General features: G+C 37.4%; 1 protein-coding gene across 8 annotated transcripts in view; it reads right to left on the reverse strand.

Moving 5' to 3' along the window:
• Positions 1–15,787, reverse strand: part of ZMYM4 (zinc finger MYM-type containing 4) — a 136,671-nt gene that overhangs the window by 35,417 nt on the left and 85,467 nt on the right. For 7 of the 8 annotated variants that reach the window (XM_084786230.1, XM_084786232.1, XM_084786233.1 and 4 more), the window contains 11 exons: positions 13,460–13,610; positions 12,892–13,007; positions 12,245–12,520; positions 11,522–11,672; positions 10,654–10,826; positions 8,525–8,675; positions 7,761–7,901; positions 7,464–7,501; positions 5,809–5,953; positions 2,476–2,594; positions 1,304–1,475 (listed from right to left, as the gene is read on the reverse strand). In XM_084786230.1, coding sequence (XP_084642356.1) covers positions 1,304–1,475; positions 2,476–2,594; positions 5,809–5,953; positions 7,464–7,501; positions 7,761–7,901; positions 8,525–8,675; positions 10,654–10,826; positions 11,522–11,672; positions 12,245–12,520; positions 12,892–13,007; positions 13,460–13,610 — 1,633 coding nt within the window. The remainder of the gene's footprint in view (positions 1–1,303; positions 1,476–2,475; positions 2,595–5,808; positions 5,954–7,463; positions 7,502–7,760; positions 7,902–8,524; positions 8,676–10,653; positions 10,827–11,521; positions 11,673–12,244; positions 12,521–12,891; positions 13,008–13,459; positions 13,611–15,787) is intronic. The other variant, XM_084786234.1, reaches the window with a different exon arrangement.

The following is a 15,787-nucleotide window of genomic DNA, read 5'->3' on the forward strand; positions in this document are numbered from 1 at the left end:
AGGCAGAGCACTGTATACATAATAATAAATAAGTAAATCTTTAAAAAGAAATATTGCTTCTACTGATCTCAATATGTATGATTTGCAAACTTGTTGGTCAGTTATGAGCACATTATGTTCTTGCAGATAACCTGAGTTCAGTTTCAAGTCTGTAACTCCACCTCCAGGGATCACTGGCCTCCTCAGGCATTGCACTTAAGTGCACAAACCCACACACAAGACATACACATACACACTCACACACAGTTAAAAATAGCACAAATCTCAAAAGACCCAAACCTGCTGGAAATACAGAAGAAAGGTTTGCATTGTTTTTCTTTCTTTCTTTCTTTCTTTCTTTCTTTCTTTCTTTCTTCCTTCCTTCCTTCCTTTCAAAGATTTATTTATTGTGCATACAGTGTCTGCCTGCGTGTGTGCCTGCATGCCAGAAGAGGGCACCTGATCTAATTACAGATGGTTGTAAGCCACCATGTGGTTGCTGGGAACTAAATTCAGGACCTCTGGAAGAGCAGACAGTGCTCTTAACCTATACGCCATCTCTCCAGCCCTGCATTGTTTCTGACATGAAATAATGCAAACCCACCAGCAAGCAGGACATGCTGGTCTATGATGATAATCAAAGGCAAGGGATTAGAAAGATCAGCCGTGGGCTACAAGAAACCCTGCTTCAAAAAACAAAGGAAAACCTTAAAAGGATATTTGGCTCAAAAATCACAGAGAGTACTCTTAGTTCATTCATGACATACGAAAATGCTTTTGTACTTCACATTCCAATAATTATATTTTTTCTACTTTCTATAACCAAAAATTAAGACGGTACAATCAAGGTTAGACAACTTCCTAGAATAAAATCAGTAAAGCACTGTTTGACTATGTGCTGTGGAGCCAAATTCTATCATTTCCTAAGTAGTAAGCGGTACAAAACTTATACTCTATTTCAAGATGAGAAATGTCAATTAAGCAATGTTCTCTTCACAGGCTAGTTCTGAAGAGGAAATGCAGCAGAACAACACAGAACACTCAGGCCTGACTAGTCTGTGAGACGCACACGTGAAGGAAGGGCTCCCTAACAGAACTTGACTTGTCTAGGTCACTGAGCCAACAGGCCTTCTGCCCCTATGCTTCTGTTTAATTAACATAAGAAGCAGTTGATTATAAATTAAGAATTCTTGTACATGAAACATAGGTTTGAATAAGGATAAAATAAAAAAATAATATAAAATTTAAAATTACCGATACAAGAAAATTGTAGAATTGTAGGTAAACTTAAAAAAAATTTCTTTATTATAAAGACTGCACGAACCTCCCTGGGACAGAGTCTTTTCCTTCTCTTCATCTTCTGCTATCATTTCTGCCATCTCAAGGAGATCCGCTTCAAACGGATGTGTGGGAAGTTTCTCTTTAACGTCTTCAATACTCTCAGCGGCTTTATCTCCATTATCCATGGAGGATGGAATAAGCATGGGTACAGGCATCTGAAAGAACAAGGCATACAAGCATACATAATAAATAAATAAATCTTTTTTAAAACATAAATTTTCTTTAATCTTTCTTGCTTCATTTTCAAAACTGTCAAATGGAAAATATTTAATAGAAAGTGAGAAAAATGAGACGAATCTTTTAACTCTGCGACAGTTCAGTCCATTAAAAACTTTTTAATATCATCGACATCATTCCCACCATCATCACTATTATTTAATATGTTCTTTGGGTGGGTACGTGTGCCACAGTTAGAGACAATGTATGAAGTCAGTTCGACCCTTCCACCTTTATGTAGGTTCCAGGGATTGAATTCAGATCATCAGAATAGTTTAATTGCACAGCAGAAAGCACCAGTTCAACCCCTTTGCTGGCCCAGAAACCAAGATTCACACATATTTTTTTTTCCTTCTTCTTTTTTTTTTTCTTTTTTCCCCCCTACTGAGTAATCTCACTACTAACTTTTTCTTTTTTTCTTTGGTTGCTTTTCAGATTTACTTATGTACATGAATGTTTTGTTTGCATGTATGTATAATACATGCATGTCTTAGTGCCCACAATTGTCAGAGGAAGGCAGTTACAAAAGGGTGAGCCACAATATGGGTGCTGGGAATCAAACCGAGGTTCCCTGACTCTCAGTCTTTGTTTTGGTTTCTTTGAGGCAGGGTCTCACTGTAGCCGAGACTGGCCTGGACTACACTTTGTAGCCCAGACTGACCCCCTGACTGGCTGCAATCCTCCTTCCTCAGCCTCACAATTTACCGGGATTATAGGTGTGAGCCACCATGCTACATCATAACATTCTTTCAGAAGATAAAATATGAGTAAAAGACATCTTCTACATTCTCCATAATAAATAACAGAGGCAATATAATAGCAGCCAACCAGAAATAAGTATATTTTACTAACAAATGAAGCATTGTATTACACAGCTGTACAATTTTAAATGAGGAAAATGCAAGCTAAATTAGACTTCATCTGTCAATGATTACTCACGGGAACGGGGATCCCAAAGGGGACAGGAGTGTACTGGGTGTAAAGATGAAGAGGTATGGGAACGAACACGGGCACGGGGACGGGGACCACCATGACCTGCGGCTCGATTGGAGTGTCTTCTAAGGAAAAACAAAGCACATAAAGACCAAAAGGATCAGAAACACTTCAGTGAAATTCCATCTTAATAGAGAATTTGCACCAAGCATTGGTTGCACACATCTTTAATTCCAGCACTTGTGAGGCAGAGGCAGCCAGATCTCCAGGTTTGAAGCCAGCCTGGTCTACACAGGGAAACACTGTCTCAAAAAATCAAATTTGAAAAAAAAGCATCCAAAATGAATCAGAGATGTTTATGCAAGGCAAGCAAAAACAATTCAAGTAGCTAATAGGTGAAATGACTCAGAATACTGTTCTGAAAAAAGTTTTGTTTTCTTTTTTAGAAAGGCATGACCCCCAGTAGGGCAGTGGTGGTGCATGCCTTTAATCTGGGAGGCAGAAGCAGGCATGCCTCTGTAAATTCGAGGACCAGCCTGCTCTACAGAGTGAGTTTCAGGACAGCTACAGCTAAAACAGAAAAACCCTGTTTAGAAAAACAAAAAAACAAAGGCATGACCTCCAGAACAGAGACAACAACAAAATAATTGACCAAAGACCATACCAAACTCAAAATGTTATATACAGAAACAATTCAAGAGCTAAGAGATAAGTTATAAAATAAGAAAAAAACAAAAAAGAACAAAATTCAAACTGCACACCTGACAGGGATTAATATCTAGAATATAGAAGAAATTTAAACACGTAAACAGCAAAAGAACAAATAATCTGACTTATAAATGGTCAAATGGTCTATATAGGTATCTCTGTAGAGAGGCCAGCATGGTGGCGAACGCCTTTAATCCCAGCACTCGCAAGGCAGAGGCAGGCAGATCGCTGTGAGTTCGAAGCCAGCCTGGTCTACAAAGCGAGTCCAGGATAGCCAAGGCTACACAGAGAAGCCCTGTCTCAAAAATCAAAAAACAAACAAACAAACAAAACCTGTCTCAAAAAACATATAAATGAACAATACAAAGATTTGAATATGCTTATAACCTGCAAGAGCCCACTGTAATTAAAGATTTGCCCACAAGGTGTTGCTGGTGGAACCTTTCAGAGGGCCTTAGGTGAAGAGGAAACCATATCCTTAACAGGTAGTAAAGGGTTTCTCTGTTCTCCATAAAGAAGCAATCAATTGCTTGTTCCCACAGATGTTCACATCAATATTACCCACAGCAGGTGGTAACAAAGGTCAAGAAGTTGCATCCCCAAACCTGTGTGATGACCTTCAAAATTATGTGGTAAACAAACCACTTCTGGTTAAGTTAGCTGCCTTGGTTATTTCATTATAATGAAAAAAAAAAGTGACTATGCCAATAAAAATGATTCAAAGTCATTAATGATCACCAGAGAAACGTCCATCACAACAATAATGACAGGGCTGGGCATATGAGCAGATAAGTGCACTTGCCGCTCTTACAAAAGACCTGGGTTCACTTCCTAGCGCCTACATCAGGTGGCTCATAACTACCTGAAACTTGTGTTCCAGAGAACTCAATCACCTCACCCTCTTCTGGCTTCTTTGGGCATTTGCATGTGCCTAGTACACATACAGACAAAAATGCACACAAACATATAAATAAAAATAAATTTTAAAAAATTAAAATGAAATACCATATCATCCATTGAGAATTACTGTCCAAAAAAAAAAAAAAGAGGGGAAAAAATTCTGGTGAGACAGCAAAAGGAGACTCTAACACTCCTAGGTGGACAATATAAATTAGTACAGCCATTGGAAAATAATGAAACAGTTCTCTGCCCCCACCCCCCACAGACAGACAGGGTTTCTCTGTGTAGCACTTGGGAGGCAGAGACAGGCAGATCACTGTGAGTTCAAAGCTGTCCTGGTTTACAAAGTGAGTCCAGGACAGCCATGGCTACACAGAGAGACCCTGTTCTAAAAACCAAACAAACAAACAAACAAACAAAAAACCCACACACATTTAAAAAAAACAAAAAACAAAAAAAAACCCAAACCCAAAAAACTCACTAGGAGGGGTGAGCAGCTAAAAGTACTTATTGCTCTGCAGATGACCCAGATTCAAATCACAATGCCCACATGACAGGCCACAAAGGTCTGCACCTTCTCTCCGAGAGGATCCCGTATCCTTCAGATTTCCATGGGCACCATGTATATGCACACAGTACACATACATATATGTAGGCAGGGCATTCACACACATAAAATGTAACTAAAAAACAACAAAAACTCTGTAAGAGCGGTAGGTCCCTACGAGTTTTTACTAGAGGCTAAATTCCTGAGCATGTCCAGAGGAGGGCTACTCATCAATCAATCAGCTTTCACTCAGAAGATGGACGTTCTACTCAAAAACTGACAGGCCAAGAACAATGGGGTTCCAATCACTCTTACCCGAGATCACTTTCAGAGCAGGACGCCTATGGCGAGAGATGCTGCCTATGGATTTTGACGCTGCTCAAAATCCAGAGAGGCAGTGCAGAGATTCTGCAAGGAGGTAGAGGCAGTTCCTAAGAAAGCTTTGAAATTTTCCACAAGGCAGTTGAATTTTTGTTTTGAGACAACGTTTCTCTATATGTAGCTCTGGCTGGCCAAGAACGTAATATATAGATTAGGCTGGTCTCAAATTCACAGCTTTTGCCTCTTTCTCATGAGTGCTAAGACTAAAGGCATGTACCACTATGCTTAGTACTTAAAAAACAGGATTTCTCTGCATCTCCCTGGCTCACCTGGAACGCACTTTGTAAACCAGGCTGGCCTTAAACTCAAAGATCCTCCTGCCTCTGCCTCCTGAGTGCTGGGACTAAATGAATGTGCCACCACCCACCACCAGTTGAAATTGACTTTTTAAAATAGTATGAGGGAATGGAGACAAGTGTTCCACGCAAGAAGCACAGGGCTATATAAATACCACTAAATGAATGTGTGCACGAGTGGAAAAACAATTACTGAGTTCTATGAACACAAGAGCACATTTGAAAACTAAACCATCTTTGAGTCAAGTCCCATCTACATTGTTCTAAAGCTTATACTGAAGCTACATAAGTTATTAACTAAAAATTCAAATGTACTCAAAATATAGTATGATGAATTAGCTTCTTTTTGAGCTACCTTATTACTCTCATACAGAGAAATACCTGATTCACAAGCACATTGTGCAAACTACACTGAACAATGTACATAAGCAGGAAACAGTGTGCTCAAGGTAAGCAAATGCTCCATTCCCTTGCCCTAAACAAAATAATAAATCCCAAGGAACATACCTGTCTGGCTTTCTTTGTTTTGAGTATGGGGTTTGCATGAAGTGGCTTTAGTCTGTGTGATGGGTTTGCACAATAAAGCTTTGTTCTTTAAAAGCCTTGGAGGTTGGGAAGGTGGAAGTTTCAGGGCATCTGTTTGAGTACTTGCCTAGTTAAAAATAAAAAATAAAAAATAAGAAACCAAAGGATTTTCAAAATGTTTTGAGTAACTGTTAGAATTTATTTATTATTTAATATTATTTTTTAATTATTACTATTACTTTATTATTATTACTGTTTTGTTTTTCAAGAAAGGGTTTCTCTGTGTAACAACTCTGGCTGTCCTGGAACTCTCTCTGTAGACGAGACTGGCCTCAAACTCACGGAGATCCACCTGCCTCTCCCTCCGAAGTAGTGGGATTAAAGGTATGTACCACCACCGCCTCGTTGTTAGAATTTTAATTTTTTAAAAAAGATTTATTTATTCATTTATTATATACAGTGCTCTATTTGCATGTACATGTGCATCCCAGAAGAGAGTATCAGATCACTTTATAGATGGTTGTGAGCCACCATATGGTTGCTGGGAACTGAACTCAGGGCCTCTGGAAGAGCAGACAGTGCTCTTAACCTCTGAGCCATCTCTCCAGCCCCCTAGACATTTAACTTAAAAAAACAAACAAGCAAAAAAGCAAACAAACAAAAAACAAAACATATATTATATACCTGAAATAAGTAGTAACCAGAGTATTTTAATAACTATCAACTGACTGAATGTACTTACTATTATTTGTTTATCAAGAAAAATTCCCATGAGCTTACAATAAAACACTGACAACCAGGACAGTGGTAGTTTTTAATGAGAAATGTTACTTCCTGACTGAGTTAGATGCTAACACAGTCCTAGAGGATGGCCTCAAATTCGGAGATCCACTTCTGCTGCCTCCCCAAGTGCTGGGATTAAAAGTGTGCACCACCAAATCGGCTATATGGTTATGAATAATTTGTTTTGTTTTGTTTTGTTTTGTTCTTTCAAGACAGGGTTTCTCTGTGTAGCCTTGACTGTCCTGGACTCGCTCTGTAGACCAGGCTGGCCTTGAACTCACAGAGATCCACCTGCCTCTGCCTCCCAAGTGCTGGGATTAAAGGTAAATAATTAGATAAAGGTACCTACCAAACATTCAAAGAAATAAAGGTATGCCAGGCATGGTGACGCATGCTCAAGAGGCAGAGACAGGCGGATCTCTGAGTTCGAGGGCAGTCTAGTCTACAGAGTGAGTTCTAGAACAGCCAAGACCAAAACAGAGAAACTCTGTCTTAAAAAAACAAAAAATTTAAATAAATAAATATATAGAAAGAGCTGATCAGATAATAGAAAGTCTACTCATCAACAATTATATTCTGGGCTGGAGAGATGGCTCAGCGCTAAAGAGCACTGTCTGTTCTTTCAAAGGTCCTGAGTTCAATTCCCAGCTACCACATGGTGGCTCACAACCATCTATAATGAGATCTGGTGCCCTCTTCTGGTATCAGGTCTACATGAAGACAGAACACTGTATACATAATATATAAATAAAAACAAAAACAAAAACCAATTCTATTCCTCAGTAGAGTATATTAGCTCAGACCTACATGTAACACATATGCATAAAAAATATAATAATATCAAAGTAACTTACATCCCCAATGATTTTTGCTGTTACTGTAGGAACTGCACCTTAATAGAAATTGAAATATAAAATTAAGATCTTTACATTTTAAACATCAGTATTAGAACCAATTATCAGCCCATAAACACTAGTCATGAGCATATATAACATGTATAGTTTCTAGCATATAGGTAGAAACTATAAAACAAGAAAGATGTGGAACTTGTGAAAGTACCACTGTACACCCTAGTAGTGCAATAAGCTGTCACAAGGTACATACAATATTTAACTAAAATGGTAAGAAAGCCAGTTGAAATCAAGCTATACCTTGTAATACGCTATTGGCATTTGCAGTGGGCTGAGCAGCAGGAGCACTTGCCAAAGAGACCACATTAGCAATAACTGGAGTAGAATCTTTTCTGAGTGATGGGGGTCCTGCAGAAGCAGCTTGAACCATGGAAATACTTGCTGGTTAAAACAAAAGGAAAGAATGCACATGTAATATATATGTTTATATTTATATGTTTCTCTGAGAGAAAGCTACAACAGAAATTCATAAAGGCATGGAGGCACATGCCTTTAATCCCAACACTTGGAGGCAGATATAGGTGGACCTCTATGAGTTTCAGGCCAACCTGATCTATAGAGCCAGTCCAAGAGAGCCAGGGCTATATTATACAGAGAATCCTATGTCAAAACAACAAATAAACAAACAAAAAACCACATTTGCCTGGCTGTCAGGTACTCGATAGCATGATTTAATTCAAATGTTAATGGTATTTGCTTAATTTTCTTGTTGTTTGTGTTGCTGCTGCTGTTGTTTAAAGAGAGGGTCTTCTATGCAACCCTGGCTATCCTGAAACTGGCTATTTAAACAGGCTAGCCTTGAATTCACAGAGTTCAGCCTGCCTGTTTCATAAATGCTAGGATTAAAGATCTGTGCTACCACGCTCAGCTTGTTAATGGTATCTGAACACAGTAAGAGTTGCACTTCATAAAAGTAATGTCAATTTATATACTCTAATCTGTAAAAGAAAAGTAGTTAACTCCTAGCACTGGTAAGAATTCAAGTATTCCTCATTATATTTTACCTGCATTGTTTTGTAAAGGTGGGTCACATACAGTTTGCTGATGACAGAACATCAAGATACAAAGCAAATTACAAAAGTGTTTTATTTCACCTCGCCATTTCAGTGACTCACTGAGTTTACCCTGTCTCTTGCAACCATCACATTTGGCCATCTAGAAAAAAATAGAGAGCAAAGAAGAAAGAAATTATCAGGGGCTGAAGAGATGGCTCATCTGTTAGGAGCACTTGGGTGCTCTTCCATAGGACCCAGGTTCAATTTCTAGCTCCCACACAGGGGCTCATAACTGCCTCCCATTCCAGGGTATTTGATACCCTCTTCTGGACTCTGAATGCACCAGGCATACACATGGTGCACAGACATACGTGCAGACAAACATCCATACACATAAAATAAAAATAGTTTTTTAAAAAGAGAAACAAAATAGTTCAAGTCTGATAGAATAAGATCAGGACAACAGTGAGGACACTAGAATTTAACTTAACAGATTTTTCTAATTTGAATAGTTAACACATTTGTTTATATATGTGTTTTTAATTTGACATGGTAACATATTTGCTTTTTCATTTGTTTTGTTTTTCAAGACAAGGTTTCTCTGTGTAGCCTTGGCTGTCCTGAACTCTCTTTGTAGACCAGGCTGGCCTTGAACTCACAGAAATCCACCTGCCTCTACCTCCCCAAGTGCTGGGATTACAGGTGTGCACTGCCACAACTGGCTCAACATATTTGCTTTTATTTGTAGAACTTAAATCATAAATGCAAAGATGACTGTCATAAAATGGTAAACATTTATATACTAATGATTTTTAAGACTGTATGTTTGTGTCTGGTACATGTACTTGGACATTTTAACATGTATGTAAACAAACATGAGGAGGTCCAACACTGGCACAGGCAGGGGTTATTTGCTCACTCCCTCTCCATTTAAATCACGGAAGCAGTCAGTGTCTTTCAACTGGACTCAGAGCTTGTCAACTGCACTACTCTATCTTGCTCTGTAGGGCTCTGCATGCAAGCACTGGAATAACATGTGGGCTTTTACATGAGTGCTGGAGATTCAAGCTCCAGTCCTCACACTCGTGTAGCAATTGGTTTATTCACTGAGACAGTATACCAATCCTACCAGTGATATTTTTTTTAAATCACTTTGTAAGAACCCAATAAGGGCCTCGTGTGGTGGCGCACACCTTTAATCCCAGCACTTGGGAGGCAGAGGCAGGTGGATCGCTGTAAGTTCGAGGCCAGCCTGGTCTACAAAGTGAGTCCAGGACAGCCAAGGCTACACAGAGAAACCCTGTCTTGAAAAACTAAACAAAAACAAACAAACAAAAATAATAGCAACAACAAAAGAACCTAATAAGTAGCAACTGAAAAAGAAAGTTCTGGGCCTGCAAGAAGGCTCAGTGGTAAAGGCACTTATGGTCAAGCCTGTTAACCCGCGTTCAATCTCCAAGACCCGATATGGTGGAAAGAAAATCAATTCCCACAAGTTCTCATCTGATCTCTTTTTGCACATGAGCCATAGCAATGCAAGCACCTAAACTGACATGCATGCACACATGGGCACACAAAATAAGTAAATGTAACAAAATAAATAAAAACAAAGTTTTGTTTTGTTTTTTTAATCAATTTAAACAAGGTTTGTGTTCTTTAGAATTCGGAAGACAAATTCATTTATTTAAATGATAAATGAGTAAGATAATTATTAAAATATTTTAATGCCATAAGTCAGCTGTATCTTTTAAAGGAAGTTAAAAATAAACCAGGCGGAGTGGCACATGCTTGTAATCCCAGCACTCAGGGAGAGAGAAGCAGGAAGATCACTGTGAGTTCGAGGCCAGCCTGCTCTACAAGGTGAGTCCAGGACAGCCAAGGATACACAGAGAGACCCTGTCTCGAAAAAACAAAACAAAACAAAAACAAACAAACAAAAAAACAAAAAAAAACCAAAAACACCAAAAAGAGTAAGATTTTAAGTACACATATATTGTACTAATTGTTAAAAAACAAATTATTTAATATTAAATGAATTGAATCACCAAAATATTATTCTTAGTACAGGAAACAAACAAAAAAAAAAAACTAATGCTAACTCTCCCCATACCCAGTAAAGTGAATGGTATTTTTTTTACCTGATAAAACAAAACTGTATACTTGGACATACACTCTTCACAACAGAAGTCTTCTACCTTCCCACCCAGGTTATTCTGTATCAGTTTGGGAGATGTCTGTAAACAATAACTGCACATTTTACAGTGACTTCCCCAGCGTTTTCCCAAGTCATGTTTATAAAGCAATTTGCAACCTACGAAATCGGGAAAGATAAAATTAATAATGGAGTGAATAAAAATTACTTTCATTTTAAATTTAGCATAGCACTACCTTTTCATACTTGTGACCTAATCAACTGGCAGGTCAAGAAATCAACTATAGGATCAAACCCAGCTTTGTGTATGTTGACTGAAATATGTGAGTTATAAGTTTCACTTCTTAACTTTTTTTTAAATTTGGAATGTAAAAATACATTAGTTTTATAGTAGGCTGTAATGTGAAATGTAATACTTTTGTGTTATAGTAAAAAAGGAAAGCCACTAATCAAGAAGGATAACACTGCCACTGCAGTCAGCAAGACTTTCTTAAACATACTTATCATCTAAATAAGGAAAATAATTTAACTTCATTTGTAGATCCCTATTCAGACCATTTAAATTTAGAAAGCTACTAGAACTTAAGAACTTCCATCTAGAAATTAGTATAGGATGTAAAGGTCTTTGAGTTCTCCAACAAGCTAATGAGCTAATGATACTTTGAGGATCTTTTGCTTCATTTTAGTATCTACATAAAATTAAGAACTTAATAAAAACAGCAAAACATACATCAATAAATCAAAATACTTTGTGGGTATAGGATAAAATAAATCAACACAATAATCCCATAAATCAACAATATTTTTAAAAACACTGAAATGCTCAACAGTAAGACTGTCTTTTGTCTTTTTACCTTCACTACAAAATGACTTGTCAGCACCTGAGAACCGCACAGTCTCCTTTATAATTTTCTCAATTTTACAGTATTCACACATTGCCATTACATTATTGATTTTCTTATATTCATCAGAACAATTCTTGCCACAGAACTGAAACATTTTACCCTGTAAGGAAATATTAAGTAGGAATTAGACAGTTGGTTTATGTTATGGAAATTTTTTGTTTGTCTGTGTTCAAGACAGGGTTTCCCTGTGTAGCCTTTGCTGTCTTGAACTTGCTTTGTAAACTAGGCTGGCCTCAAACTCAAAGGATCTGCCTGCTCTGCCTCCCTGAGTGTTGGGATCACAGGTGTACACTGCCATGCCTGGCTGTGTTACAAAAATTTTCAACCTTTTTACTTCAAAAATATATGGTATGTAGTTGGGTATACAGCACGTGTCTGCAATCTCAACACTCAGAAGGCAGAGACAGACAGAATTCTATGAATTAAAAACCATCCTGTCTACTTATGGAGCTCAAGGCAACAGGAATTACACAGTAAGCCCCTATCTCAAAAATAGAAAACCCAAACAGTATAATTTTGACGTAGAAAATTAAAAATACATTTACAGACAGATCCATTTATCCTCCAACTCTTATCATGAACCTATACACTGCTGTTGTCTTTCTTTGTATTTTGTAAAAAGGTTCTCAGTGAGCAGCCACGGCTAAACTGCAACTATGAGCCCACGCTTACCTTGTAGTCAAGAAGCTCCGGCTTTGTGGCAAAAAGACGGTTACAGTGTTGACACCTAAGCTTCACCACACTTCGTGCAAACCCAACATGCTGGGACTGCGCAGCCAGTCGCTGGAGACCAGCCGCAGCAGAGCTGCTGATGGAGGTGGGAGACACAGCAGGGGTATTCCCTCCACCTGCAGACACTGCTGGACCTGTGGGGATGCTCACGATCACTTGGCCCTGAGACAAGGGCACTACTGAAGAGTTCATTCCAGTTGGTTTGTTGAACAAATTCTGAAAAAGTAAAACAATAAGAATAGGACTGCTTAATCACTTATTCAAGAAATTATGCCCCTATGTATGGCAAGAAAGGTTCTAGTAATAAACAAGCTAGGTTCCTTGTCTTTGAACACCTTAAAACTGAATGGGGCAAGTCTTGTTTATGTAGAAGAAAAACTATCCAATAATCTTCAAAACTAACATTCTCCCAATAGTGTCATTTAATATTATGGAGGACAGTTAAGTGACTTTATAGGCTCAACTAATAATCTAAGCTGAAACACTATAGTAGAAAAAAACAGTCCTGGCACTAGGAAACAGTAAGTTTGTACTACTATAGAAGGTGATTCACTGGCTGAGGAAGAGGAAGATTCCCAAGGTCCTACCTGGAAAGCTACCACACAACTGTAGCTGCAGAAGTTGCGTATACTTCCATCTGACATGGCTAGATGATACTGAGGGATTGCTGAGGTTTTACAACTGTTACACTGAACTTGTACACCTTAGCAAATGAAAGTAAAAGCTAATGAGTCACACATAAACCTAGGAGGAATTAAGTATCATAGACAAAAATTCAATTTTCAGGTTAAGCTCTAAGAACTGAACCTAACCTCAATCATGCCACATCTATCAAAAACTCACTGAACATTTTAAAAGTTTAAAATTTTTTAAATAGTTATAAATGTACCCTGAAATTACAAAATAAATGGATCTTGAAGTATATTGGATGTGGATAAAGAAAATATAGCAACAAAAATATCTGTAATCCATTCAGTAAGGGGATATATAAATAGGTAAACAAGTAAATAAGATAACAGGTAATATTTTACAGTAAAAATGTGAAATATATTTGTCCTAAAAGTCAGTTAAATTTAGACAAAAATTTGGGCTAGCAAAAAAAGTAGTAACTAATTTCCAACTATTACATTTTATAGTTTATGAAAGCAGTATTACCTGCAGAAGTAACCATTTTAACTCTGTAAGCAGATAAGCAATTAACAGAACAGAAAAGTTCTGTCTTCCCCAAGCTATTGGTATTCTCAATCATTTCTGCTGAGGATCTCAATGATTTGCAAAGCGCACATGGTGTTATTTTGGCTGATTTCTAGTAACAGAATAAAACAACATTCATTTTTACCAAATTCATAAAGCATAATTCTTTGAAATGTTTAACTCAACCCTGTTGAAATATTATTACTTTTTATGTCTGGTGCTAGGAATCAATCCCAGGGTCCTACATGGTCATTTTTCCCCTTACTCATGAAGTATTTTAAATCAGTAGTTTTCAAACAATCATTACAATCCTCAGTAAGAAGTTTCACAAAGGGAACTAACTTACATGTTATTCTGAAATTCTGAGTTTGCACATCACATATGTATGCATAAAAAAAGTGAAGAGCATTTCACTGAGCAACACACATCATGGGAACATGCTACACTTCATATTTCTATTGTATTTCATTAGAAAACAGTTATGACCTAGTAATTAAGATCTAATAATTAATTGATAAGCATTATTTTTTAAAGTTGTTAACGCAACAACCCTCTTTTACATATTAGCTGAGAAGTGTAAAGGGCTTCCTATAAAAGTACAATTTAAAGCAATGAAGTTCTAAGTTAAGAAAATCAGTGAACTTACTAGAAAACTCAGTATCAATCCTTTCCTTAATATAACAATGCATACTTTAAGCAGCAAGTGAGAGCCGACCTTGAGTTCACTAGTATGCAAATATAATCAAAGAGTCTGAAAGAATAAATCTTCACTCAACTAGGGACTCAACAGAAAATAAGGGCAAGTACTATTACCCTGTCACACACTTAAGAAAACACTGTTTGAGCAGGGCGTGGTGGCGCACGCCTTTAATCCCAGCATTTGGGAGGCAGAGGCAGGCAGACAGCTGTGAGTTCGAGGCCAGCCTGGTCTACAAAGTGAGTCCAGGACAGCCAAGGCTACACAGAGAAACCATGTCTTGGGAGAAAAAAAAAAGAAAAGAAAAAAAAAGAAAACACTGTTCAAGCTGTAACCAAGAGATTGTAAGAACTTCTCCCTTTCTATGACAAATTGCAAGTTTGATTTTAAAATGGATGCATATTAGCATATACCTGATCTGGAATATCTTCTAATTCCCAAACCAGAACTGTAAATACAAACTTCATTTAAAAGACTTGAGTCAAAACTTATTCTTGTGAACGTTTGCTGACACACCCAGTCCTACCAACTATGCTTCCTTTATGGTCCATAGTCTCGTAATAATTCCATCACACCATCTTTATCTACTCATGTATTTATATGTCAGAAATATGTATTCCCCAGAAAAGAGAAATTGGATTCGATGTTTGAATAATTTAAAGAAGAAAGCAAAGTGGCACCAATAACCACCTGCAACATGCCAGACTCTGTATTAATGTTTTTGCCCTTACTTTATGTAATGCTGAACAGTCAAGTTTTCATAGCCACTAGCAGATAAAACAAACAAACAACAAAAACACAAAAAACCTAGAATCCATGTAGTCTGTTTTCCCCATGTAAAATTGTAAGGAACATACTGGATTAGTCTTACTATTACATTGTAATTCTTTGATTTGGTCGTTTTTTGTTGGAGGAAAGGTGCTCGTATGTTTACTTTGAAGACAGTCTCACTCGTTAGCTCTAAATGACTTGAAACTAGCTGTGTAAACCAAATTGGCCTCAAATTCAGGGATTTATCTGCCTTCCTCTCACTCCCAAGTTCTTGGAACTAAAGATGTGTAACACCATGCTTAGCCCTTGTATATTTTGGAAGAGTGGGAGATGGGGAAGATTAAATTCTTGTCTCTAACATAGCAAGTTTTAATAGATAAGAAGCTTTCAAAATTAAAATTAAAACTTCAATCTAAAATTAAGATGTTTTATTCTATTTCTTCTTTTATGAAGGATGACTCAACTTTTAGTGCCTGATATACAAACAAGAAAAGAATCACCAGGCTGGAGAGATGGCTCAGCGGTTAAGAGCACTGGCTGCTCTTCAAGAGGTGCTGAGTTCAATTCCCAGCAACCACATGGTGGCTCACAACCATCTGTAATGAGATCTGGTGCCCTCTGTACATGCAGATAGAACACTGTATACATAATAAATAAATCTCTCTTTAAAAAAAAGAAAAAGAAAAGAATAGCCTTCTGAAAATATTAATTTTTTTATTTGTGAAAGAAAAAAAATTTTATATAGCAAAACTAAACCCTTTCAAAAATTATACACTAGATTTAGAGTAAAATCACCTATAATTGTGAAAATGCCAAAATTT

Source organism: Acomys minous (genome assembly GCF_964271855.1).
Source record: "Acomys minous genome assembly, chromosome: 6".
Taxonomy (NCBI): domain Eukaryota; kingdom Metazoa; phylum Chordata; class Mammalia; order Rodentia; family Muridae; genus Acomys; species Acomys minous.